Source organism: Chelonoidis abingdonii, chromosome 10 (genome assembly GCF_003597395.2).
Source record: "Chelonoidis abingdonii isolate Lonesome George chromosome 10, CheloAbing_2.0, whole genome shotgun sequence".
Taxonomy (NCBI): domain Eukaryota; kingdom Metazoa; phylum Chordata; order Testudines; family Testudinidae; genus Chelonoidis; species Chelonoidis abingdonii.
Genome location: NC_133778.1, coordinates 9,888,401 through 9,914,082, shown reverse-complemented (window position 1 = coordinate 9,914,082; position 25,682 = coordinate 9,888,401). Strand labels below are relative to the sequence as shown.

The following is a 25,682-nucleotide window of genomic DNA, read 5'->3' as shown; positions in this document are numbered from 1 at the left end:
TGGGACCGGGTTTTTATACTTCCTGTCCCGCCCCCTGACTTCCTGGGGGCGGGAACAGGCCGAGGGGGCCTTGCACTTCCGGTCCCGCCCCTTGACTTCCTAGGGGCGGGGATAGGCGGCCGGGCCTCTGCCCGGGGCTGCAGGATCCCTAGCCTATGCCCTGTCTCAGGAGCGTGGGGGAGGGGACCCCCCTCGCTACACTATATAAGTACAATACCTTAGAAGAGATGGGAAGATCACAGAAGAATTAGAGCACATTTACTCCATGAACTACTAACCTTTTAGTAACTGAAACACTTCTCACCATCCTACCGGCAACTACAGCTTCCTCTTTATGGGCCTAATCTTTGCATCAAAGTCACTGATGACTGGGTTGAACAGGTTCAGGGTCAGGCGTACATGGGGTCCAGTAGCTTCCATAATGTTCTGCTTTACTCTAGCAAAAGAGATATAAAGCCAGATCTGCTTTCTCTCTGATAAATGTTGTGCTATTGATGCACTCTAGGTATAGGTTATGCTAAAACCACCAGAAAGTTAGTGGGCAATGTGATAAAGAGTCAAAATTAAACTAAGTTTTAAATCTATAAATAGTTTTGTTAGGTATAGTATAAACTGCTCACAAATATTAATGAAATACTAACAAACAACTGGTTCTATGATGGCTCTAGCTGGCAGACAGAGTGGATAAAATATTTATATAGCACTCTATAGAATGTCAGATTTCCAGAAGACTCATGCACCTTTAACTGCCAAATATTAATCAAAAAGATTTCTTGGCCATCTAACAAGACACACAACTACCACTTTGGAGTCAGTGTCACTACAGAGAACTGTCTGATTTGCCCTATTTCTTGCACTTAAATTATTTATCCTTATGTATGTATGAATAAAAAGAGTTCCCTTTCTCCAAACTCACTGAATGTTCTGAATTATATATTATGTACAACAGTTCATACCTAAAACAAATTGTCGGGATACATGAGAGCTCAAAGCACTTTACACACACTAACAAAGCCTCAACAACCTTGCAAGAAGTATCATAGTACCCATTTTGCAACTGGGTCAGTGTTACAGAGAGGTTAAGTGACTTGCCCAAGAATACTACCCTTGAATTTAGGCTCCCAGTTCAGCCACGAAACCAACTGTCTCATTAAAAAGACTGGGTTTTGAAAAAGGGAACTGACTAATCAGAATCTTGCAATGAAGATATGAAGTACACCATAGGCAGGTATGAATTTTGATTTATTGGAACTGATTTACTGAAATTGGATTTAACCATACTGGTTTACAAAGCATTGATAGGAGGCGCTCAGTCTTGAGAATAAACACTGGTTGCTGATGTCCACCTTCCATTGGCAGGTCACTCAATTTTTTGTATAATACTTTTACAGGAAATAATTTATCATCTGCCCTCTGATCAGACGACATACATGAGAACTCTAACCAAGCAGAGGGCACATTAGAAAAGAATGAAATTTCAAACTGGAACAAATGAACTTCAAATGTTTGGATCATGGGAGTTCTTGAAAGGAATCTATCAAATTAATACTAAAATAAATATATTTGCTTCGTTAAGAAGTTGACTTCAGCTGGAGTGGCGCTCCATGATTTCCAATATCAGGACCTAAGTGTGTAACATCAACCTGCGATCAAAACACTAATAAACTAACAAAACCAAACCCTCTGCTAGTTAACCTCCTCAGTCCTCCCCAATGTCTTAGGGTATGTCTACACTACGGGGTTATTCCGATTTTACATAAACCAATTTTGTAAAACAGATTGTATAAAGTCGAGTGCACACAGCCACACTAAGCACATTAATTCAGTGGTGTGCGTCCATGTACCGAGGCTAGTGTCGATTTCAGGAGCATTGCACTATGGGTAGCTATCCCATAGTTCCCGCAGTCTCCCCCACCCATTGGAATTCTGGGCTGAGATCCCAATGCAAAAACAGTGTCACGGGTGATTCTGGGTAAATGTCGTCACTCAATCCTTCCTCCATGAAAGCAACGGCAGACAATCATTTCAAGTCGGGGTGCATTCCCTGGGTCAAATGTCGTCACTTCATTCCTTCCTCCGTGAAAGCAACCGGCCAGACAAGCGGCATTTTCGCGCCCTTATCCCTGGATTGCCCTTGCAGACAGCCGCATAGCACGGGCAAAACCTATGAGATGCCCCGTTTTCCAGCTTTTTTTTACCTGTCCACCGTGATGTCTACCTGGATGTTTGACTGACAGGCGTACTTGCAATGCGCTACCATAGCAGCATTTATTTGCTCTATTTTACCGCAAGATAGCAGAGACAGCTTATCAGTTCGTTCTGTACCATCTAGCCGTGCGCATTGTAAAATTGGCGATGAGATGACGGTTAATCAGTCGTTCTGTACCAGTCTGCTGCTGTCATGGGTGCCCTGGTGAGCGTTCGGCCAGGTGGCGCCCAAAGGACAAAAATGTGAATGGCATCCCACAGGTGGTCCATATCCCTCCGTTTGAGTGCTTGTAATTTCTAAAAATAGGAAAGTGGAGTCTCCTGCCTAGAATATGAGGGCAAGTGCTACTAGAAGACACCTGTGTTATCCAGATGAGCACACAGCCGCTCTTGTGTCAGATCCCGCAGAAAATGATTTGTAGCTAATCGTCCATTCTATTAGGGGGTGCCCCTGCCAACGACACCCACTTCCGCGTTGGCCTATCTTCTCGCTCACTGCCGGCTCAAACCCTCCTGGGCTACCAATGGCCGTGGTCCCCCCATTCTGGTTGGTGTGGATTGGAATTAGTAACTAAAGAAATGCAGGAATAAGAAACTACTGACTTTGTTGACGTAAGAGATTAAAATGCACCGGGAGGGGGCTAGCCTTTCACAACTGCTGCTTATGACATAGTTCCAGGGGCCAGGTACAAGAATCCTTTTCTTAATACGACAGTGAAAAGCAGGTGAGAGAGGTGCATAACTGGATGGAGCCCTCAAGCCTCCAGTTGCCTATGGATGAGGACGGTTAGCGGACCAGCCTTTCTCATACCATCTGGCATGGGAATATACTGGGCGTCATTTTCCATAATGTTATACAGCCAGGCGCCTGCCCCCGGATCGAGACCATCACCTGAGGCCAAGCCGAGTTGAGCACTCACAGTGCTGGAATGATGCAATGACTGGCTAGGCAGTCCTGAGCTTGTCACTCGTACACGTTGGGCCACCCGGGAGGCGGAGAGGGAGAGGAATGCTGCCTGTTCAGACTGCCAGCATGCATCTCGGTCTAGACGACAGCACGCAAAACGTTTTGCCAGTAGACACGAGTAGGGTGACAATTGAAGAAAAAAAGCGTAAGAAACATGATTTTTTTCCTTTTTTCTTTCACATGGGGATGGAGGAGGAGTGGCAAATTGATGAACGAGGTAATAACATCTGAAACCACCTTCAGAACAATTGTTTGACTCCTTACGGGAGCGTCCAGTTCAGCTCAGCCAATAATGCAAATTACCCTTTCGTGAGACTGCTGGGGAACTGCCTTGCACATAACTGGAGTCCTCAAAAAAAAAAAAAAAAAAAAAAAAAAAAAAAAAAAAAAAAAAAAAAAAAAAAAAAAAAAAAAAAAAAAATAAAAAAAACTTACCCCTCCCTCTCCTCCATGAGTTGTCCCGTTTGTATTCTTTGGCTTTCCATTACGCTTGTTCACACAGGCATACTGTGCTGTGGACTCTGGTATCATAGCCTGGAGATTTTTTTTCAAATGCTTTGCATTTCGTCTTCTGTAACGGAGCTTCTGATAGAACAGCATTCTGTCTTCCCCGCTTTTGAGCGATCCACGAATCCAGTATTCTCCCATGGTCACGGTCAAAGCTGGAGCTCTTGGTCTTGGACTTGGGGACTAGCTTTCGCCAACCCACGCTGATCAGAAGCTCCACACTGGGCAAAACAGGAAATGAAAGTTCAAAATATTACGCCAGGGGCTTTTCCTGTTCTACCTTGGCCAGTGCAATCCGAGTTCAGACTGCCTTTCCAGAGCGATCGGACAATATGGTCCGCCAACTGTGGGATAGCAGAGACATGGCCGGTGCCTGGAGGTGCACTGTGGGATACCGCCTGGAGGCCAATACTGTCGATTTGCGGCCACACTAACCCTAATCCGACATGGCAATACCAATTTCAGCGCTATTCCTCTCATCAGGGAGGAGTACAGAAACCGGTTTAAAGAGCCCTTTATATCGATATTAAGAGCCTCGTTGTGTAGATGGGTGCAGGGTTAAATCGGTTTAATGCTGCTAAATTTGGTTTAAACGCGTAGTGTAGACCAGGCCTTACTAAAGATCATTCAAAACCCAGGTCATATTTTAAAAAAAGTCTCCATCTACATACATTATACCATGGCTTACCATAAAGAGGAGTTACATCTTTTCACCATTTAGGATTATTTTAATATTTTGTATGTACCTCACTCAGCTTGAACAACGAAGACTGTCTAGATAGTTTCACTTTAATTTGTAGTTATTTCTAGTGAGCTACACATTGTGCTTCCCATGCGCTAGCACAGTATCATAATTTTTGGACTGCAAATGATGCAAAGGAATGATTAAACCCAAACTTGCTGAAATTAAAATTGATTTAATTTCACCAAAATTGATCATTTGTTTCCTTTTTAAAGCCACACGCAAAAACAAGTTGACCGTGTCCTTGCCAACTAGTCAAGTAACTAAATATAATAAATACTGTTTTCAAATCTCAAATTTACATTCTCATAACATTATACCAACTTCAATAGAAAGAAAGAGACTTAAAAAGTTTTCCCGGACCTAATTAGTACACTCTTCAATTTTATAGACAAAGGGTTCTTTCTAATGGTCACGGACAAAAAAAGCAGAAATGAGGACAAGTTTTCCAGCCCATAGATAACGAAACCCAGTATTGATTTTTAGGAGTATCAAAGTTTGCATACAAAATGCCAGCATTGTGATGTATAACTGACTTTTCTAGATCATCTAATAAAAATAGCAATTTATGATCTTGTGTGCCTAACTTACGCAAATAAACAATATTAATATAGATATATGCCTGTAGCAGAACTACTTCATTTATGCAGCTGACATGAATTTCCTTGCTACATTTACTGGACTCCTCTATATCAATTTATAATAATAGGAGATATACCAATCTCCTAGAACTGGAAGGGACCTTGAAAGGTCATCGACTCCAGCCCCCTGTCTTCACTAGCAGGACCAATTTTTGCCCCAGATCCCTAAATGGCCCCCCTCATGGATTGAACTCACAACCCTGGCTTTAGCAGGCCAATGCTCAAACCACTGAGCTATCCCTCCGCCCATTATTAACACTAATACAAACAGCACAGATGGGAAGTCAGCCAGAGAAAAGTATACCTGAAAAAGGAGTGCTGCCTCAAGTCTGGTTCATCAAATTGTCAGTCCCATCCGCACCGTACAGGGCAACCACAACCAGGCCCCACAAAAATATAGATACCACATCATAATGTAGAGGATGCCTTGACAAGTGACTGTATTAGTGTTAAAGCTCTGACACAGGATTCCATGGTGTATGCACTAGTACTTCTGGCCAGACTGGCAGAGTACTCATGGATTACTGAACTGATAGATTTTACTAACACTACTGGCATGTATTTCTGGAGGGGAACAATACAGCCTAACAGACTTCATTGACCTAACAGAATAATCTGCTAGCATCATCACTGGTCTGTAACAGAATTTGAAAGAAAAGCTTGTCATTGATCACCTTTCCTCTCACCCTTAAGCACTGACACCATCAACGAGAAACAGTTTTGGTGATGGAAAGATAAGTACATACACAATGTCAAGTATCAGAGGGGTAGCCGTGTTAGTCTGGATCTGTAAAAGCTTTTACAGATCCAGACTTACACGGCTACCCCTCTGATACTTGACACCATGCAAGGCACTGCATTTAGCCATATGGAGTGGAAATCCATCAACCTCATGAAGAAACTTGCACAAATACAGACAGATATCATCTTCCTTTCTAAATGCAAACGGATGGACATCATACCAAATGGACTAAAGGTAAAAAATCCACTGCTATCTACATACTACACAGACCACAGTGAGAGATTATGCCATACACTATCAAAGAAACTGAGGAACCACCTGATCAGCATCCTATACAGCAAACAGGAAAACATCAAAAAAGAGCTCTCCAACCTGGAGACTTTCATTAATAACCAAACTTCCATAAAAACGGACTTCACTAAAATAAGACAGGAGATCTACAGCATACTCACTTCACCTCTCTACAAAGGAAAAAGGACTGTAAGCTGTCTAAACTCCTACCTGCCACATGGGCCACAAACCGTGGTACCCCTAACCCACCCAGCAATATCGTCAATCTATCCAACTACACACTCAGCCCAGAAGAAAAGTCTGTCCTATCTCGGGGACTCTCTTTCTGCCCTGCCACCCCCACCAACATGATACAGTTCTGTGGCGATCTGGAAGCCTACTTTTGCCATCTACGACTCAAAGAATACTTCCAGGACAACACTGAACAGTGCACTGATACACAGGTACCCTCCCACCAACAGCACAAGAAGAAGAACTCCACATGGACTCCTCCTGAGGGTCGAAATGACAGTCTGGACCTATACATTGAATGCTTCCGCCGACGTGCACAGGCAGAAATCGTGGAAAAACAACACCGCTTGCCTCATAACCTAAGTCGTGCAGAACGCAATGCCATCCACAGCCTCAGAAACCACCCTGACATTATCATCAAAGAGGCTGATAAAGGAGGTGCTGTTTGTCATCATGAACAGGTCTGACTACCAAAAGGAGGCCGCCAGACAACTCTCCAATACCAAATTCTACAGGCCACTTCCCTCAGATCCCACTGAGGAATACACTAAGAAACTGCACCATCTACTCAGGACACTCCCTACACTAACACCGGAACAAATCAGCATACCCTTAGAGCCCCGACCAGGGTTATTCTATCTACTACCCAAGATCCACAACCCGGAAATCCTGGACGCCCCATCATCTCGGGCATTGGCACTCTCACTGAAGGACTGTCTGGATATGTGGACTCTCTACTCAGACCCTATGCCACCAGCACTCCCAGCTATCTCCGTGACACCACTGATTTCCTGAGGAAACTACAATGCATTGGTCACCTCCCAGAAAACACCATCCTAGCCACCATGGATGTAGAGGCTCTCTACACAAACATCCCACACACAGATGGAATACAAGCTGTCAGGAACAGTATCCCTGATGATGCCACAGCACAACTGGCTGCTGAGCTCTGTGCCTTTATACTCACACACAACTATTTCAAGTTTGATGACAATATATATCTCCAGATCAGTGGCACTGCTATGGGCACCCGCATGGCCCCACAATATGCCAATATTTTTATGGCTGACCTGGAACAACGCTTCCTCAGCTCTCGTCCACTCACGCCCCTTCTCTACCTACGCTACATTGATGACATCTTCATCATCTGGACCCATGGGAAGGAGACTCTAGAAAATTCCACCACGATTTCAACAACTTCCACCCCACCATCAACCTCAGCCTGGACCAATCTACACGGGAGGTCCACTTTCTAGACACCACGGTGCAAATAAGTGATGGTCACATTAACACCACCCTATATCGAAAACCTACCGACCGCTATGCCTACCTTCATGCCTCCAGCTTCCATCCCGGGCACATCACACGATCCATTGTCTACAGCCAAGCACTGAGGTACAACCGCATCTGCTCTAACCCCTCAGACAGAGACCAACACCTACAAAATCTCCACCAAGCATTCTCAAAACTACAATACCCGCACGAGGAAATTAGGAAACAGATCAACAGAGCCAGACGTGTACCCAGAAGCCTCCTACTGCAAGACAAACCCAAGAAAGAAACCAACAGGACTCCACTGGCCATCACATACAGCCCCCAGCTAAAACCCCTCCAACGCATCATCAGGGATCTACAACCCATCCTGGACAATGATCCCACACTTTCACAGGTCTTGGGTGGCAGGCCAATCCTTGCCCACAGACAACCTGCCAACCTGAAACGTATTCTCACCAGCAACTGCACACCGTACCATAGTAACTCTAGCTCAGGAACCAATCCATGCAACAAACCTCGATGCCAACTCTGCCCACATATCTACACCAGCGACACCATCACAGGACCTAACCAGATCAGCCATACCATCACTGGTTCATTCACCTGCACGTCCACCAATGTAATATACGCCATCATATGCCAGCAATGCCCCTCTGCTATGTACATCGGCCAAACTGGACAGTCACTACGGAAAAGGATAAATGGACACAAATCAGATATCAGGAATGGCAATATACAAAAACCTGTAGGAGAGCACTTCAACCTCCCTGGCCACACTATAGCAGACCTTAAGGTGGCCATCCTGCAGCAAAAAAACTTCAGGACCAGACTTCAAAGAGAAACTGCTGAGCTTCAGTTCATCTGCAAATTTGACACCATCAGCTCTGGACTAAACAAAGACTGTGAATGGCTTGCCAATTACAGAACCAGTTTCTCCTCCCTTGGTTTTCACACCTCTACTGCTAGAACAGGGCCTCATCCTCCCTGATTGAACTAACCTCGTTTCTCTTGCTTGCTTGCTAGCATATATATACCTGCCCCTGGAAATTTCCACTACCTGCATCTGACGAAGTGGGTATTCACCCACGAAAGCTCACGCTCCAAAAAGTCTGTTAGTCTATAAGGTGCCACAGGATTCTCTGCTGCTATATACACAATAAAATCCTCAGTGGCAGACATCTTTCTGTGTGTTAGAAATTTAGAGTAGCATATGATTTTTTTTTTTTTTTTACCTTGGGAGTTCATTTGTAAATATATTTACAACTCTGCAATTCATTTAATTCCCAAATTAATTAAATCAGTAGCAAAAAAGTTACATCTGATTAATGTTATCAGCTTAGCCAGAGCTACAGTGCAGAAGAAAGAGTGGGAGGGGAAATGCAAAATATCATTAAACTATTTTCACACTGTTGGAAATGTTACTGTTGACTGTCTGCAAACATTCTTACCACCATAAACAACCTGGTGGTAAAAATGTCTGCAGTACATCTATGCTAGTGCTTCCATCGGAGCTAAACCAACAGTGAGAAAACAGCTAAAAAGTCCCAGCGTAGAGACCACCCAGAGAATGAAGTGCCAATACTGAGTACATAAAAAGCTGTCATTACAATTTGCTTCAATTATACAATTTCCTTTCACTGGTTCATAGTTGCTTCCTCCTAAAACTGCTCTCTCATATCCTGTAGAGGTGAGAAACACCATGCGTCGACTACCCTTGTTCACAAACTACTTTCAGTTTTCACCTGCATTTTAGATAAGTTTATATACTAGGAAAAGGGGTTATTGCCTTCAAATTCACCAAAAACAGTACAACATTTCCCATTTTGGAGGTTTACACTGCCTGACACTTGAAATGTATCTAACTCTGCACAAAGTCAGATTCCTTCTGCAAAAGCAACTAATATGAGAAGAACTGTTGATTTTTGAAGTGTTACAGCTGTAATCTTGAGACAGTACCTGAGAAGATTCAAAGTAGACAGACGTCTATATTGGAAAGAAAATAGCCATAATTCAAAGAACGAAGTGCATAAATTCTGAGTTTGACTCATAGGGCCTCAGGATCACAAGAATGATATCTACATGACCAAGGACTGATATGGCCACTAGCCTACCAATACACAATCTGAACATGAAAAAATAACTTATTAGAATCTACGGTATAATTTACAAGCTTCCATGGCCACAAGCTAACAATGGCAACAGATGATGGTTGAAGGTAATAGAAAAACTTGTAGACTTGATACACAGACTGAAAAAAAGAGCAAACCCACACCAGAAACCATAAATGTCTCAGAACTCTGCCAAAACATTAGGGAGCGACTGAAGAGAGGCTGGAACAGCTGGCATGAACAATGTCACCCATCTTAACATCAGTTTTTTTCTAGCTATCCTCACTATGATGGAAATTTTTGGACAAATTGATCCCAGAAGTTTTAGACAGATGTTAGTCACACTCCAAAATGCATTCAGATACCAACGTGACAAACATGGTAAAAACCTCTACAGAACAGAAACAGAAGACCGAAAACCCAAATACTGCATAACAAATGAATTCACTCTACCCCTGAGTGGAAGACAAGGCAATAACAAAGAATTACCACAGTTATACTATACAACTCACAAGATTGAAACTGTATAGTACAGGCAGTTAAAAATAATGAGAAAACTCGCAACTTTCCAGATCTCAACCCTATAGCCCAGGGGAAAAGATGGGAGATAAATGTGATTAAAGAATTTCAGTTGAATGGATCTGTCCTTTATCCAGCTAAATTCCAGATAACATAGGAATCACACTTACTGTTTGCCTTTGCGATATGCAAGCAATATACAGCTTTCTGGGTAAAGCTGAAACTAGGACAGGAACATATAAAAGAAAGCAAAGACATGGAAGACTGTCCTATTATAAATGAAATCTGCTCACTACAATACTACATAGGCTAAGTCAAGCACAACTGGGAATAAGTGTCAACATTTTTTAATGGCATTTTAACACAAGAACCGGATTCACAAATTCCTTAAACAAGCTGATGCACTTAAATTTAATCACAAATAATCCACTAAATTCAGTGCTTAAACTCAAATGGTTAAAGTCAGACACGTGCTTAATATCATGCAGAACCAGTACCTATGACCTTGATCTTGCATCATTACAGTCAATGAGAGTTTTTGCCATCAGCTTCAGTAAGCACAAGATCAAGGCCTTTATAACCATTTTCTTCTCCTCCAAAAAGTTCATTATACACTATGTACACTATGTACGTGAATAACATAGCTGAAGTCGAATATCTAAAATCGATTTACTCACCTGTCCTCACCGCACGGGATCGATGTCCGCAGCTCGCCATGTCGATTTCTGGAACTCCGTTGGGGTTGGTGGAGTTCCGGAATCGATATAAGCGCGCTCAGGGATCGATATATCCCGTCTAGATTAGACAGGATATCTCGATCCCCGAGCAATCGATTTTAACGGGCCGATACGGCGCGTAGTCTAGACGTGGCCTAAATAGTTGCCTAGTTTTACAGCAGGCTACATGAAAAGCGCTAGCAGTCAGTGCAAACTAAAATTTCATTTGGACAATGACATGTTGATACTGCTGTATATATTATATCAGTGTTTCTCATCCTGGGGGGGGTGTCACAATTTATTTTATAATTATATAGTAAAAATGAGAAAGGAAGCATTTTTTCAGTAATAGTGCACCGTGACACTTCTGTATTTTTATGTCTGATTTTGTAAGAAAGTAGTATTTAAGTGAGGTGAAACTTGGGGTATGCAAGATAAAACAGACTCAGGCTACGTCTACACTACAGGATAATTTCGAATGAGCTTAAACCAATTTTATGAAACAGATATTATAAAGTCGATTGTTCGCGTCCACACTAGGCACATTAATTAGGTGGTGTGCGTCCATGGTCCGAGGCTAGCATCGATTTCTGGAGCAGTGCACTGTGGGTAGCTACTGTAAAACAATGAGGCCAATTAATGTCCATTTCCGTCCACACTAACACTATTCCGATATGTAATATCGACTTTAGCATTACTCTCTCATTTTGTAGGAGTACAGAAATCGATTAAAGAGCCCTTTAAATCGATATAAAGAGCAGTGAGTGTGGACGGTTCCAGCGTTAAATCGATTTAACGCTGTTAAAATCGGTTTAACAGCGTAGTGTAGACCAGGCCTCAGAAAGGAGTACAGTACTCTGGAAAGGTCTCTGAGGCCTGGTCTACACTACGCCGTTAAATCGATTTAAGCAGCATTAAATCGATTTAACGCGGCACCCGTCCACACGACACTGCTCTGTAAATCGATTTAAAGGGTCTTTAAATCGATTTCTGTACTCCTTCAAAACGAAGAGAGTACCCTAAAATCGATATTACTAATTCGGAATAATGTTAGTGTGGACGGAAATCGACATTATTGGCCTCCGGGAGGTATCCCACAGTGCACACTGACCGCTCTGGACAGCAATCAGAACTCAGGCACTGGCCAGGTAAACAGGAAAAGCCCTGCGAACTTTTGAATTCAATTTCCTGTTGGCCAGCGTGGAGCTCTGATCAGCACAGGTGACCATGCAGCGCTCATCAGCACAGGTAACAATGCAGTCTCCTGAGAATCGAAAAAGAGCACCAGCCTGGACTGCACAAGAGAGTACTCGATCTGATCGCTATATGGGGAGAGGATTCAGTGCTAACAGAACTCCGTTCGACAGACGAAATGAAAAGCTTTGAAAGAATTTCAAAGTCTATGACGGGAAAAGCCATAGCAGGGACTCTGTGAGTGGCAGAGTAAAAGTTAAGGAGCTCAGACAGGCATACCAGAAACCAGACAAGCAACGAGGTCGGATCAGGGCCGAAAAATGCCGCTTCTATGCTGAGCTGCATGCAATTTTAGGGGCTGCGCAACCAGTACCCCACCCCTGGCCATGGATTCAGAGGACGGGGTTGTAATATCAACCATGGCTGAGGATTCTGTGGAGGGGAAGATGAGGAGGAAGAGGCAGAGGAGGAGAGTTTGCTGAGAGCAGCACCAGCACTCCATTAGCCCCAACAGCCAGAGCTTTGTTGTGAGCCCAGAATTACCCTCCCAGCCCACCAAGCCACTAGCCCAGACAGTGAAGCCATGGAAGCGAACTCTGGTGAGGTGTATCCTTGTAAATATCAAACATGGTTTAAACAAGCGTTTTTAATGACTGATTTGCCAGCAGGGCTTGTGATGCATTTGCAGCCAGTAAAGTTACAGGAAAAGTTCGTTAACATGTCTGGGGATGGAGCGAAAATCCTCCAAAGAAATCCATGAATCGATCTTGGAGGTACTCAAAAAGCCTTTGCAGAAGATTTCTGGGCAAGGTGGCTTATCCGGTCCCCCATTGTAAGACACTTTCCTCACCATGCATGTAGCAAGTAATTCGAATCATTGCTTCACAAAGCACAGCTGCGTAAGCTCCGCGGTGATTGCTGGCATTTCAAGAAACATACGTTCTGCATCTTGCGCTGTGTATTCTCAGCAAGTTATATCATTCATTGTAACCTGGTTGAAATTCAGGAATTTAATTTAATTAGGGGACATACATGGCGATTTTCATACTGGGCTGCCGCTTAATCCTTCCTTGCACGTAACAAGTGGGGAGGGAGGAAGGTAGCCGCGAGCTTTTCAGCATTTGCGAGCACGGAATCTTTCCCCAGCTACCAGCACACGGTGGGGGGGGGGGGGGGGGAGGAAGGAGAGAGGATGATTACAAGTGGTCTTACATGATAGCAGCCATGCGGTGGGTGGAGGACGGAAGGGGGAGGGGGTTGTGGGCTGTCCTCTTAACAGGAACAATGGCATCTGTAGGTCCACTGTGTATTGAACGCTTGGAGATATCAACACATAAAGCCTTACCATGGGCCGCATGGAAGCTGACATTTGATGCTGGACCTGCGCTGGTGAGATCTGCAATACCCAGAGCTCCACAGCACTCAGTAATTAAACGATGCCACAATGCGGACCTTGTAAGTGAAACACATGTCTATGTAAAGGTGGATAGTGTTAGTTCACTGGGGAAAGAGTACAAGCATGGTTCTGATCAAATGTATCTTTTTACATAGTTCTCTGGCCCTGTTTTCCCTCCTCCATGCCAGCGGCACAGTTGCACTGGCCTCCCTACCCCATCCCGAAAGGCAGCTCAGATAAGGCGGAGGAGGAAGAACCGGATGAAATTGTCTCAGAAATCATGGAAGTAGACTCGAAGGACAGAAGCTCATTCAGAATGAGTGGAAGGACTGGATAGCAAAATACAGGAACCGGTGCCATGAACATGATGGACAGGAGGGACGCTAGAGATGAGAGGGTGGCTGACAGGAAGATCAGAGATGTGTAGTTTAGAAGACAGTGGGTGGCGATTGAACGCTGGAGTGCTGCGTGATCAAACTGGATATCCTCCGACGTATGGGGGATCTCAGGAAGAGCGCGGGGTTACAGAAGTCCACGCTTGAACCACCCTCAGTACTACAATTTCCCATATCTTCTTCCACACCCAGACGTGTTAGAACGCTGGGGGAAGGCTTTCGTGCAACCCGCCCACTTCCAACCCCCGTGGGACAGTCCAACGAAAAAGGCTGGTCATTACGTGAAAATGTGCATAACGGCCTTTTCCTTCCCTCCAATCTCCTCCCAAACCACAGCAGTGCAGGGTACCTAGATTAATTCTCTTGCCTCTTTTTATCATTACTGTTGTAATAAAGAATACATCAAAGCGGGAGGGTGGGTTTGCTTACAGGGAAATGACTTTTAAGAAAGAATACATGATTTTAAACGTACTAAATGACTTTTATAAAGAATAAATGAATTTTTAAACGATACTGACTTTATTTCCTTCAGCAAGCTGTAGTAAAGGGAAGGGTGGGTGCTTACATGGGAATGAATGCAAGCGAGGAGGAGGGTTCATTCAAGGGGAAACAAACACAGCAGTCACACCGGACCCTTGCCCGTGCTGCTGAAACTTCGTTTTCAAGCATTCTCTGATGCGCACCGCCTCCTGTGTGCTCTTCTAATCGCCCTGGTGTCTGGATGCTCGTAGGCATTAAAAAAACATAGGTCTCCCCCTACTCTCACAGAGATTGTGGAGCACACAGCAAGCAGCTAATAAACAAACGGTGACATGGTTTTGGCTGAGGGTCTGAGCGAGGTCAAGTAATGTTCGCCAGCGCCCTTTTAACGGCCAAATGCACGATTCTACACCATCCTTCACTTCTCAAGCCTGTTGAAGCTTAAAACAAGCTCCTGACCACGTGTCCAGGTTGCCTGTGTATGCTGTCATTGGAGCATGGCATCAAGGGGTAGGCTGGGCTCAGCCCAGAGATAACGACAGGATCTCAACATGCCAACTGTTATTTTTCTGGTCCTGGAAGTAATTCCCTGTTGCTGCAGCCTTTTAAACAGAGTTGTGCTTCTGAAGACGCGAGCTCATGAAACCCTTCCTGGCCATCCCACGTGGATGTTCGGTGAAACGTCCCTTTGTGATCACCAATGCTTGCTAGCCACATTGAAAAGTACTTCTTGCAGTTTTACGTACTGGGTTGCCCTGGGCACTCTGGGGCCAGAGATAGGGATATGGGTTCATCTATCGCCCACCCATTAGGGAATCCCATTGCAGGCAAAGCCAGCACTATGACCTGCACGTTTCCAGAGTCACAACCTTCGTAGCAGCAGCTTAACGATGCTTTGGTACTTGCATCACAGCAGCCCCACAGGTAGATTTTCCACTCCAAATTGATCCCCACTGGACCAGTAGCTGTCTGGTTGCAAGCTTCCAGGAAGGGCTATTGCCACTTCACTTCTCCACTGTGAGGGCTGCCTCATCTGGTGGTAGTATTCGGCGTTTCAGGGCAGGCGGAAAGGCAAGCAAAAGTTCAAAGAAAGTGGCTCTTATGCATGCAAAAGTTTTGCAAGCCACTGCGATCGTCCCACGGCGCAAAACTATGTGGTCCCATCAGTCTGTGCTTGTTTTCCTGCACCCAAAATCGGCGTTCATGGGTATAGAACCTGCCCCATTCCAGCATAGCTCCAAAATGCAGGGGGCCGCGGTTAGGGAGAATTCAGGCGCGATCGTCACCTTCTCGTCGGCTGCGCTGCGTAGCTGCCTCCTCCTCCCCCTGGCTGTGCAGTTCATGGTTCACCATTAGACAGCACAAGATGGACGAGGTTTACAACTCCACGATTGGTGAAAGCAGTCAGACTCACGGATGCGTTGCTCAGTTCCCCAGGAAAAAGCCGATAAGTTCTGCTCGCTTTCACAAAGGGAGGGGTGAGGCTGTACCCAGAATCACCTGTGGACATTATTGTTGCCCCTATATCCAGGCTGTTGTGATCCGGGAATTCTAAGGGGTGGGGAGAACTGATGGGAACTATGGATAGCTACGGAACAGCACTACCTCTATGCACGCTCCGAAAAAATAATACCCGACGTCCTGTGACCATGTAGTCACTACCCCAAGTCGGTTATAATGTGCCTAGTGTGGACGCGCACAATCGACTTTATAATATCCGTTTTATAAAACCGGTTTAAGCTCATTCGAAATTATCCCACAGTGTAGACTTACCCTGTGAATCATTGCACTAAGGTGCTGAGAACTCTAAGCTCTCACTTGAGTTAGGGGCAACTGTGGGCACTCAGGATCTTGCAGGATCTAGCCCTTAATGTTTATGTCAAGCCAACCTACAAGCCTGAGACTTCTTGACTCTTAAATCCCATATGAAGACATATACAGTGCAAATTAATACAATACACAATGTTATGTCTTCAAGACATTTTTCATCACAGAAGTGTCAAACAGAGCCTGAAAAGAAAATCACCTCCTTTCAACTGGCAAGGTTCACTACCCAAAATTTTGCCTTTTGCTGCAGTTGGGTTAGTGCCTATAATAGACACTGCCCTAAAAATGTTTACTTATATACACAGCATATCATTAAGAGATAAAAAAATACCAGCTAAATAATGTTTGTTACTCTTTACCATAGAACCTCTGGCATAGTCTTTGCTTTTTATCTGAAGCCTTGTAATTACATGTGAGTGTCTCCTAGCTGAGGGGGAAAAAATAACGCAAGTTTATGCAAGATTTTAAGACAAATGGCATGGCATAGGGTAGCCATGCAGGGATTTTAGCATGCAGGCTGTACTCCACCTTTATTATAAAGCTCCCTCCTATAACACTAACTGATAAGGGGCCACTCTACATTGGTTCCCAATGGCATTCAACCAGATAAATGCTCTCAATTCAGATTCCTCTGTAATGCATAAAATAGAGTTTATCAGGGCAGAAGGCGTGTCCTGAGATGTAAACTACTACTAACACCTGGTTTTATGTATGTTACAATATACTGAGTTTTAAAATTTTGATCATGTGGAATAGAAAAATCTTAATTACAGAAACAACAATTAAAGCCACTGAAAGAAGGGAAAACTATGCAGAAGTGCCCAGTGACTCATCCTAGCTTAAACTTTTAGGGGACTGGATAAGTTAAGAAGTATGACTAAACGAGTCTATTTAAATACATACTTATTTAATATATGAGATAGCTAACTATTATGCCCACAAAACCTGAACACAGAATTCACATGATAAAAAGAATAAAAAATATGACTGAGTCTCACAGATACTCAAGACCTATTTCTTGCAAAAGCTAGAAGTGTATGTTACCCATCTTCACTGCTCATTTCATTGACAAAATCCACAATAATTGGAAAGTTTCCTCCACTTTCTTCTGAATCATATCACCAAGGCATTTCCTTTATGCCAGTAAAAACTAGTAATTTTACAATACAAGCAAAACATAGTGCATCATTCCAGTGGACAGACATATCAGGGTTCCAGCCACAGTGTAGGCCTGAGACCTGATCATTCCCCTCCTCCTCCCATATTAAACCAGCCTTGGGTGAAACTCAATAGGTTGAAGTAGCATGAAAATCCCATGCAAACGATGATCATATGTGGGGGGGGGGGGAGGGTGTTACATTCCTGCCTTTACGTTGTAACATTTCTCCTCATATTGCAGGATAAAATAATTCATACTGAGCAGCAAGCCAACAAAAGTATGGATAGTATGCTACTGAAAACTGAGGATTTTATTATTAGGGGGAAGAGGGAGACAGACTCTGCATCCTCTCCCAGTGGCCACGTTCACAGCAGGCAGTGTGTAGACACACCAACTTTGCCCAGCAGTGCAGAGGCAGCGTGCAGCTGGGACAAGGGAGGCAAAGGCACCTGACAGCAGGAGTAGACTGGTCTGACAACTGGGCACCTAGGGTCACTTTCAGCAAAGTCCATCAAGCAGCAGCGACCGACAAGCAGCGGCTCTACCCCACACCAGCCGCAGCCCGTCCCCGAGAGACCGCTATTTATTACACACCCAGATCCTGCCTGGGCCACCTCAACGCCCTGGAACTCCCAAGGCAACACACAGCTCCAGCCTTCACCACCACCACCCCTATTTCACCTCCAGCCCTCTGGCTCCATGGCCACCTCCCTGTCCCTACCCCCAGCCCCTCCGTCCTCCCTTGCTCGCCCCATCCCTGTCCCCACCCCGTTCCTCCCCCATCCCTCCCTTCCTCGCCCCGTCCGTAGCCCAACCCCCACGTCCTCCCCACTGTGTCCCCCACGACGCTCCCCCACCCCTAATCACCGCCCCCCGTGTGTCCCCCAGCACCCTCCAGCGTGTCTCCAGTCCCGCCCCCTGCGATCGCCGAGCAGCCCCTCCCCCTTCCGCTCCGTGTCAGGGCTGCCAGACCGACGGGCAGCCCCGAGCCCGGCCGCTCCTCACCTCCCGGGCGATCTGGTTGAGCGCATCGTCCTCCGCCGTCAGCCGCTCCCGGTTGGGGAGCCGCTTCCGCCCAGCCCCCTGCGTCCCCATTGCCGCCCGCCACGAACCCCTACTGCTCGCCTCGCGCCCGCCGGCGGCTACGCACAGCGCGTCGCGGGGGGCGGGGCTCAACGGCCCGGCCCGAGGGCGGGGCAGGGCGAGAGAGGAGGGGAGACGGGAGGGGCTGAGGAGGCCTGGGCGGGGAAGGGGGCGGGGCTTTGCTGCAATGGGAGGGGTGCTGTAGGAGGGGCTGTGATGAGATGGATAGGGAGCGTCTGTGGGAGATGCCTGGGGCGGGATTGGGAGGGGCTGTGGAGGGGCTTGGGGAGGCTGTGATGAGATGGATGGGGAGGGTCTGTGGGAGATGGGAGGGGTTGTGGAGTGGGGAGGGGCTGGGGAGGCTGTGATGAGATGGATGGGGAGGATCTGTGGGAGATGGGTGGGATTGGGAGGGTCTGTGGTGAGATGGATGGGGAGGGTCTGTGGGAGACCTGTGGGATTGGGAGGGGCTGTGGAGTGGGGAGGGGATTGGGGTGATTGGCAGAGTGTAAAGTGACCAGATCGAAAGTGTGAAAAATTGGGATGCGTAGGAGGTAATAGGTGCCTATGTAAGAAAAAGCCCCAAATATTGGGACTGTCCCTAAAAAATGGGGACATCTGGTCATCCTAGCAGAGTGGGATGGGATAGAGAGAGGCTAGAGGGAGATGAGTGGGGAATGGTAATGCGGTAGGGAGGCTCTTTGGGGAGGTAGGGAGGGGCTTTGGGGAAGGTCCTTCCTGTTCATTGAATGAAGCAAGGGTCTTGTAGAAAAAAATACCCAGAGTCTCATCCAATCTGTCTCTTCAGTTTCCAGAGCTCCAGTCATACCCCTCTCACTCCTCACCCACATTCCACATCCCCACTGGCTCCCAGAACCACACTCCCTCACCAGGCTTCTTGGGCAATGTCAGTGGGCCCTTGCCTCAGTTTCTAGTCCGAGTGTCTACCAAACCAGGCTCACCCAGTTCTCTCCTCCACCTCATTCATCCTTCCAGCTCTCTCTGAGCAGTTCCTCATCCAAGCTTAGTCTTCCCCCATCCTTGCCACTGGCTGCCAGTCGTCTCCTCTCCCACATTTCCCCACAGCTCTCATCACATGTCACCCGCCCCCAACTCCCATTCCTAATTTCTAACCCCCCTACTGACAGTGTCCAGTCCTGGTCTCCCAAGCGGGTTCCTTGTTCCAGTCTACTCCTACTGCCCCCAGGCCCAGCTCTAGTCTTTTTTGCATTCAGATGAAGTGGCTTCCTCTTCCATACTGCCTAGGTAATAGCGGGGGAGTCATTGGGTGCAGAGGAGAGAGAGTTCTGATGTGTGGTCTGATCCTGGCCCGGCCTGAAGAAGTCCAGATCTGCAACTGCAGGGAAAGTCCTGCCCAGCCCCAGGCCACTGCCGATGGAATTTTCAGGAAATTTAGTTGCAAAATCTCTACTGAACATGTGCAAGCTGCACTTTTTCAAAGTCTTACAACTTGGCCTTGTGGACAGCAAAAGGCATATCCCTGACACAAAGGCCGCCACCTCTCTACCAAATGTTAAGTCTCTGTTTCAAGCACAGAGGCACTGCAGCTCCTCAAAGTAAAAGTCACTGGGATTTTTTATCATAGGCAAAACAACATATTTTCCTCTAGCCTCATTCTTGGAAATGGCTGCACCATTTTGACTGTATTTTCCAGAAAACATCTGTTTGAGGTAGACAGTTAGCAAAGAAAATTTCAGCCCAATTAAGTAAAGTTATAAGCAACTGAAAATGGTCTCATAATGGGAAGTACTGGGCAATCTTACTAATAGACTGTGGTACCAACCCAGCCTATAATTTTATGCGTTAAATCTGAATAAATTTTGCACAACTTCAACTGGATTTGCATGTACACTGCATTGGTGCCTGGCCACCTGATCCAGGCTGACGCTGACTCCCTCTCTGGCTTTGGTCAAGTCACTTAATCCTTCTGCCTTCCCAGCACCCCCTATATTCCAACCAGCTTCCAGCTCACCGCTAGTTACATTCCTCCTTTCCTATTCAGTCTCCAAAACAAATACCCCATTAGTGGTGGTAGAAAAAAGATTGTTCCTTCAGGCTCCGAAGGCAACTTTTCTCCACCTAACAACGATACATTTCCTTGCAAGAAACTCTTTTCTATGAATTTTTAAATGAGAATATATTTTATTTATTTAATTTACTTATACAAGAATATACCTTCCCTTACTAATCTAATCTTACTAATCTATTAGAGTTCTTTGAACGGGTCAACAAACATGTGGACAAGGGGGATCCAGTGGACATAGTGTACTTAGATTTCCAGAAAGCCTTTGACAAAGTCCCTCACCGAAGGGCTTTTACGTAAAATTAAGCTGTCATTGGATTAAAGGAAGGTCCCTTTCTATGTGATGGGAATTGGTTAAAAAGACAGGAAACAGCGGATAGCATTTAATGGGTAAAATTCTCCAGATGGAGCGGGTAAGCGGTGGGTTCCCCAGGGTCAGTCCTTTGGCACAGTCCTATTCATTTATTCATTAAATGTCTGGAGAAGGGCTTAAAAGGAGATGCAAGTTTGCAGATGTACTTAAACTGCTCAAGATAGTTAAGACAAGCCAGACTGTGAACTTCAACAAAGATCTCACAACAATTAAGTCGATTCGGCAAACAAAATGGCAAATCGAATTTAATAGAAGGATGAAATGTAAGTATTGACAATATGGAAAAATAATCCCAACTATAAAAACAATATGATGGGGTAATTTAGATATAGAGTCAGGAAAAAGATCTCTGGCAGTCATCGTGGACAGTCTCTGAAGATGTCACCACACCAGTGATGCAGAAGGCAGTCAAAAAGCAAATAGGATTAGTAGAATCATTAAAAAAGGGGATAGAGAATAAGATGGAATATATTATTGCCCTAATAAATCCATAGATACGCCCACCTCTCGCAAACATGTGTATAGATGTTGGTACCTCATCCTCAAAAAAGATATTTTAGACTAGAAAGGTCAGACAAGGAGCAACTACATTATTTGGGGTTTTGGAGGGTACCCATATAACAAGAAGATTACAGTGCTAGGACTCTTCGCTTGAAAAGAGGAGACTAAGGGGCGATAGGATAGATAGAGTATATTAAACATCATGAGTGAATGTTGAGAAAGTGGATAAGAAAATTTATTTACTTATTCCCATAATACAAGAACTAGGGGTCACCAAATGAAATTAATAGGCAGCAGGTTTAAAACAAGTAAAAGGAAGTTCTTCTTCACTCAGCGCACAGTCAACCTGTGGAACTCCTTACCTGAGGAGGTTGTGAAGGCTAGGACTATAACAGTGTTTAAAAGAGAACTGGATAAATTCATGGTGGTGAAGTCCATAAATGGCTATTAGCCATGATTGGTAAAGAATGGTGTCCCTAGCCTCTGTTCGTCAGAGGATGGAGATGGATGGCACGAGAGAGATCACTTGATCATTACCTGTTAGGTTCACTCCCTTTGGGGCACCTGGCATTGGCCACTGTTGGTAGACAGATACTGGGCTAGATGGACCTTTGATCTGACCTGGTATGGCCGTTCTTATGTTCTTGAAATGTCAGATCTAACAGCCAGCCAGTCAGGAACATTCTTAGTGTTGTTGCTATTCCAGCAATATTCCATCTACTGGATCTTCTATTAGGATAAAATACAGGTGAAAAAGAGAGAAATTTTGATTTGAACAATATAGAGAGAATGTTAAGATTGCCAGGTCCAATCCTATAGGACACACTCTGAAATGCATATTGATTTCAGTAGGAGTTGCAGGTGCTCATCACCTCTGGGAGTCAGATCACCCCTTCCTGCTCAGGAAACATATAGGAATGGCAAGATGCAGGAAAATGCCAGGGGGTTAATCTTGTGAAGATTCCTGGAAATCATCCCCTCAAGGAAAAGGGGTTGGAGAAGCCTCCCAACCCCAAAGAATCCATGGGGAAAGGGACACCCACACTACTGTATGCTGGAGTTGTCTGCAGGGACTTCTCTTCCTCCACGTTTGTTGCTCCACTGCCCCTCTACCCCTCTTGGCAGCAGGTGCTGCCATTGGGCTCCTAAAGGGTTAATATAGCTCAAACCTGTGTTAATGCCCTCCTAGATAGAAATTCAGTTGGTTTTCAAGGCACAGTGCTATAGGCAGCATCCCTGCGCTGCCTCTGTTCCTGTCTTCTTAGTCCCTTTCTCCTCTCTCCCTCTACCTTACCCCACTTCCCAAATCTCGTGGAATCTATTCTTCATGGATACCAAGTGAATTTTCATATGACGTGAAACCATCCATTATCAATTCTAATAGATTCCCTGGACTACACTTGAAGTGCTGGATACAAAATTCATTTTTGAACCATTTGTGCCCATTGTCTTCTCACAAAGGATTAATTAGCCTTGACAAGGAGCAAGTGTTCTCTGGAATGCCCGATACAGCTCTACCATGATACCCTACATCAGACCTTCTCTTTGAGTTCTGAGCCTCTCATGAGCACAGACCACTAATGTGTTAAATTATGCAGTGGTTTTGTAATGTGTACATATATCCCCATGGGACTCAGATAAAAACAGCAAATTTAATTTCTTTTATGACCCACTTTCTGCTAGAATTTGAAACTAGTTTTCCAGAGTACAAGGCTGGTATGACCTCACTCCTTCTAATGAATATGTTTCAAACACAGCTATATCAGTTAACTTCAGTCATGAGTTGCTATGACTCTAGTAGTCCAATCCTGCAGACCTCCTCAGCCAATTGTGCCAGATTATTTAGTGGTTTTCTGATACAAATGAACATTGCTTTTTAACAAGGTTGGGACAAACATTTTATTTGTGAACTAAGATAAATTTTTTTCTTTTTCAAGGTCTAAACTTTCTGACAGAAACAAATACAACCCTAAGAAAGGAGAAGCAGAATGTTTAAAACACAAGGGCAGTTGAAAATTATAGCTCAGGCATGTGCTAAAATCAGAAAGTGCCACGACACACTACCCACAGTGTTATTCAAATTGTCTGTGTTGAACCAGACCCTGCATTCCTCGTACAGGTATAACTTCCAAAGGTTGATCTGGGAGCTTTGAATGTACAATAATTATGGGATCTGGATCATTTGTGAATTCCTCTACTGTCCAGAGATGTGCCAAACAGTTTAATTAATATTTCAACACCTCCCAAAAGACAGTCTCCTGGCTATGTGTGGAAAGGGCACACTGATTTCTGTTCACTGAAGGAGATCTGGATAATGGAGCCCACTGACACAAACTGCTATGGAAAGAGAAGAGAGAGAGGCCTCTTAAGCAATTTCAAGCAGTTACCCTTCTTCAGAAGCTCTTTCATCTTACTTTGTTTCTTTTTATATAAATGAAATCACAGTGGTTATTTTTAGTTTGTGCCTGGCTGTCTCTATTGTCTGGACAGAGATTCCATTTTAGTAGTTGGTTGAGTTATCCAAAATAAACCCTCTCATCGCCAAACAATAAGGCTGAGAATTTATTACCAAATTCTGCTAGGTGTCAAATGTCTCCTGTAAGGTGCTGACATACACCTCTTCACATATGCCAGTGTGGCTGAATTAAAAATTGCTGTGACAACCATAGCTTTTCCATTTCTGTTTGATTCTCAGCCATAGCATTGTGTCAATTAAATTGCTTATCTTTGTTTTTAAAAGAAACCTAATTTATCATTTGGCTAGGGGAGACTGAAATGCAGGCAGCTCTGATGTATCCATATTCCTCATTTTATTGGCATGATTGCACATTGAAATAAACATGCTACTTTCTGAGACTGGCACTTGGGGTGAAATCTACTCTGATGCCCCACAAAACCCAGAATAAACAGGCTGTTTGGGCTGGGAACAAAGTAAGGGTGTGTGACCTCTCTATAGAGAGAAGACGTGTTACTTTGGCCCAGTTTTTTGATAATGGAACTGTAGCCTCCACCCTCCAGCAGCTAGTCTGCATCTCCAGTTAATGCACATCTGTTATAAACAGATAGCTAAGGGTTAATGTCTATTTCACCTGCAAAGGGGTAACCAAACACCTGACCAGAGGACCAATCAGGAAACAAGATTTTTCAAATCTCGAGGAAACTTCTGGGTGTGTGTCTTTGTCTCTTTGTTGCTCTCGGCTCTGAGAGTGAACTGTCTCTCTCCAAGCTTTCTAATCTTCTGTTTCCAAGTGTAAGTACAAAGGTAGAAGACAATAGGTTTTTATATTGGTTTTGTATTTACATGTGTGTAGTTCGCTGGAATGTTTTTAAATTGTATTTCTGGATAAGCTGTTTATGCTATTTGTTTCTTTAACCAATACCCTGTGTATTGTCACCTTTGAATGGCAGAGGACCATTTTATGTCTTTTTCTTTCTTTTTATATAAAGTCTTTCTTTTTAAAACCTGTTGGATTTTTCGTAGTAGAACTCACCAGGGAATTGTGGGGGAGGAAAGGAAACAGGGGGCAGTGGAAATCTCTTTGTGTCATGAGTTGCAAAGCTTACCTTTGCAGGGACTCTGACTGAGGGTTTAAAGAAAACATGATCTACTCTGTTTTGCCATTTCAAGGAATTGGAATAGGGGGATCGTCAGGCGCCATCGGGTAATGATGCGTAGATAAGCCCTGGGAGGAATACATAAAGCGTGACAGGGAGGATGTTATTTCCTTGTTGTGATCAGGGCATCTGAGTCTTGGGTCCCCAAAGGAAGGTTTGGGAATTACCAGGAGTGCGCCAGACACTGAAATCTGGCTGGTGGCAGCACTATCAAATCTAAGCCGGTAATTAAGCTTGGAAGTTTCATGCTAGCATCTTATTTTCTGAACTCTAAGGTTCAGATCTGAGTAGGAAAGCTATGACAACATCATCTTCCGCCACTGTCTCTCATCAGATTCACCAGCAACTCAGGCTCCCAAACTCACCTTCCTGCAGTCTTTGCTGAATGCCATGATTGCCCCCATAAATTTGTCCATTAGGCCCTTATCCTCAACTGTGCACTGATCATCTGATGAATTTTGGCCAAGGATCATGGACAGTGCCTTATTTGCACAGGGATTTCAACTACCAGTGTAGCTACATGCATAGGCACCAACTCCAGGGAAAAACTAAGCGGGGGCTCTGCACCGGCAAGGCCACATTAATCTTTTATGGGCCCCAGACCATGGCCCCATCCTTTGCTCCACCTGCACTCTGCCCCAAGGCTCTGCCCCCATTCAGCCTCCCCT

General features: G+C 44.8%; 1 protein-coding gene and 1 long non-coding RNA gene across 20 annotated transcripts in view; one reads left to right on the top strand and one right to left on the bottom strand.

Moving 5' to 3' along the window:
* LRRFIP1 (LRR binding FLII interacting protein 1) overlaps window positions 1-18,550 on the bottom strand; it is a 223,848-nt gene extending 205,298 nt beyond the window's left edge. For 14 of the 19 annotated variants that reach the window (XM_032773283.2, XM_075069906.1, XM_075069913.1 and 11 more), the window contains exon 1: window positions 18,404-18,528. In XM_032773283.2, coding sequence (XP_032629174.1) covers window positions 18,404-18,493 — 90 coding nt within the window. In that variant the 5' untranslated portion in view covers window positions 18,494-18,528. Of the gene's footprint in view, window positions 1-18,403 lie in introns of all 19 variants that reach the window. The other 5 variants (XM_032773284.2, XM_075069920.1, XM_075069924.1 and 2 more) reach the window with 1 other exon arrangement.
* Window positions 12,698-25,682, top strand: part of LOC142047387 (uncharacterized) — a 135,262-nt gene continuing 122,277 nt past the window's right edge. The window contains exon 1 of the long non-coding RNA XR_012656619.1: window positions 12,698-12,740. This is a non-coding gene — a long non-coding RNA (uncharacterized LOC142047387). The remainder of the gene's footprint in view (window positions 12,741-25,682) is intronic.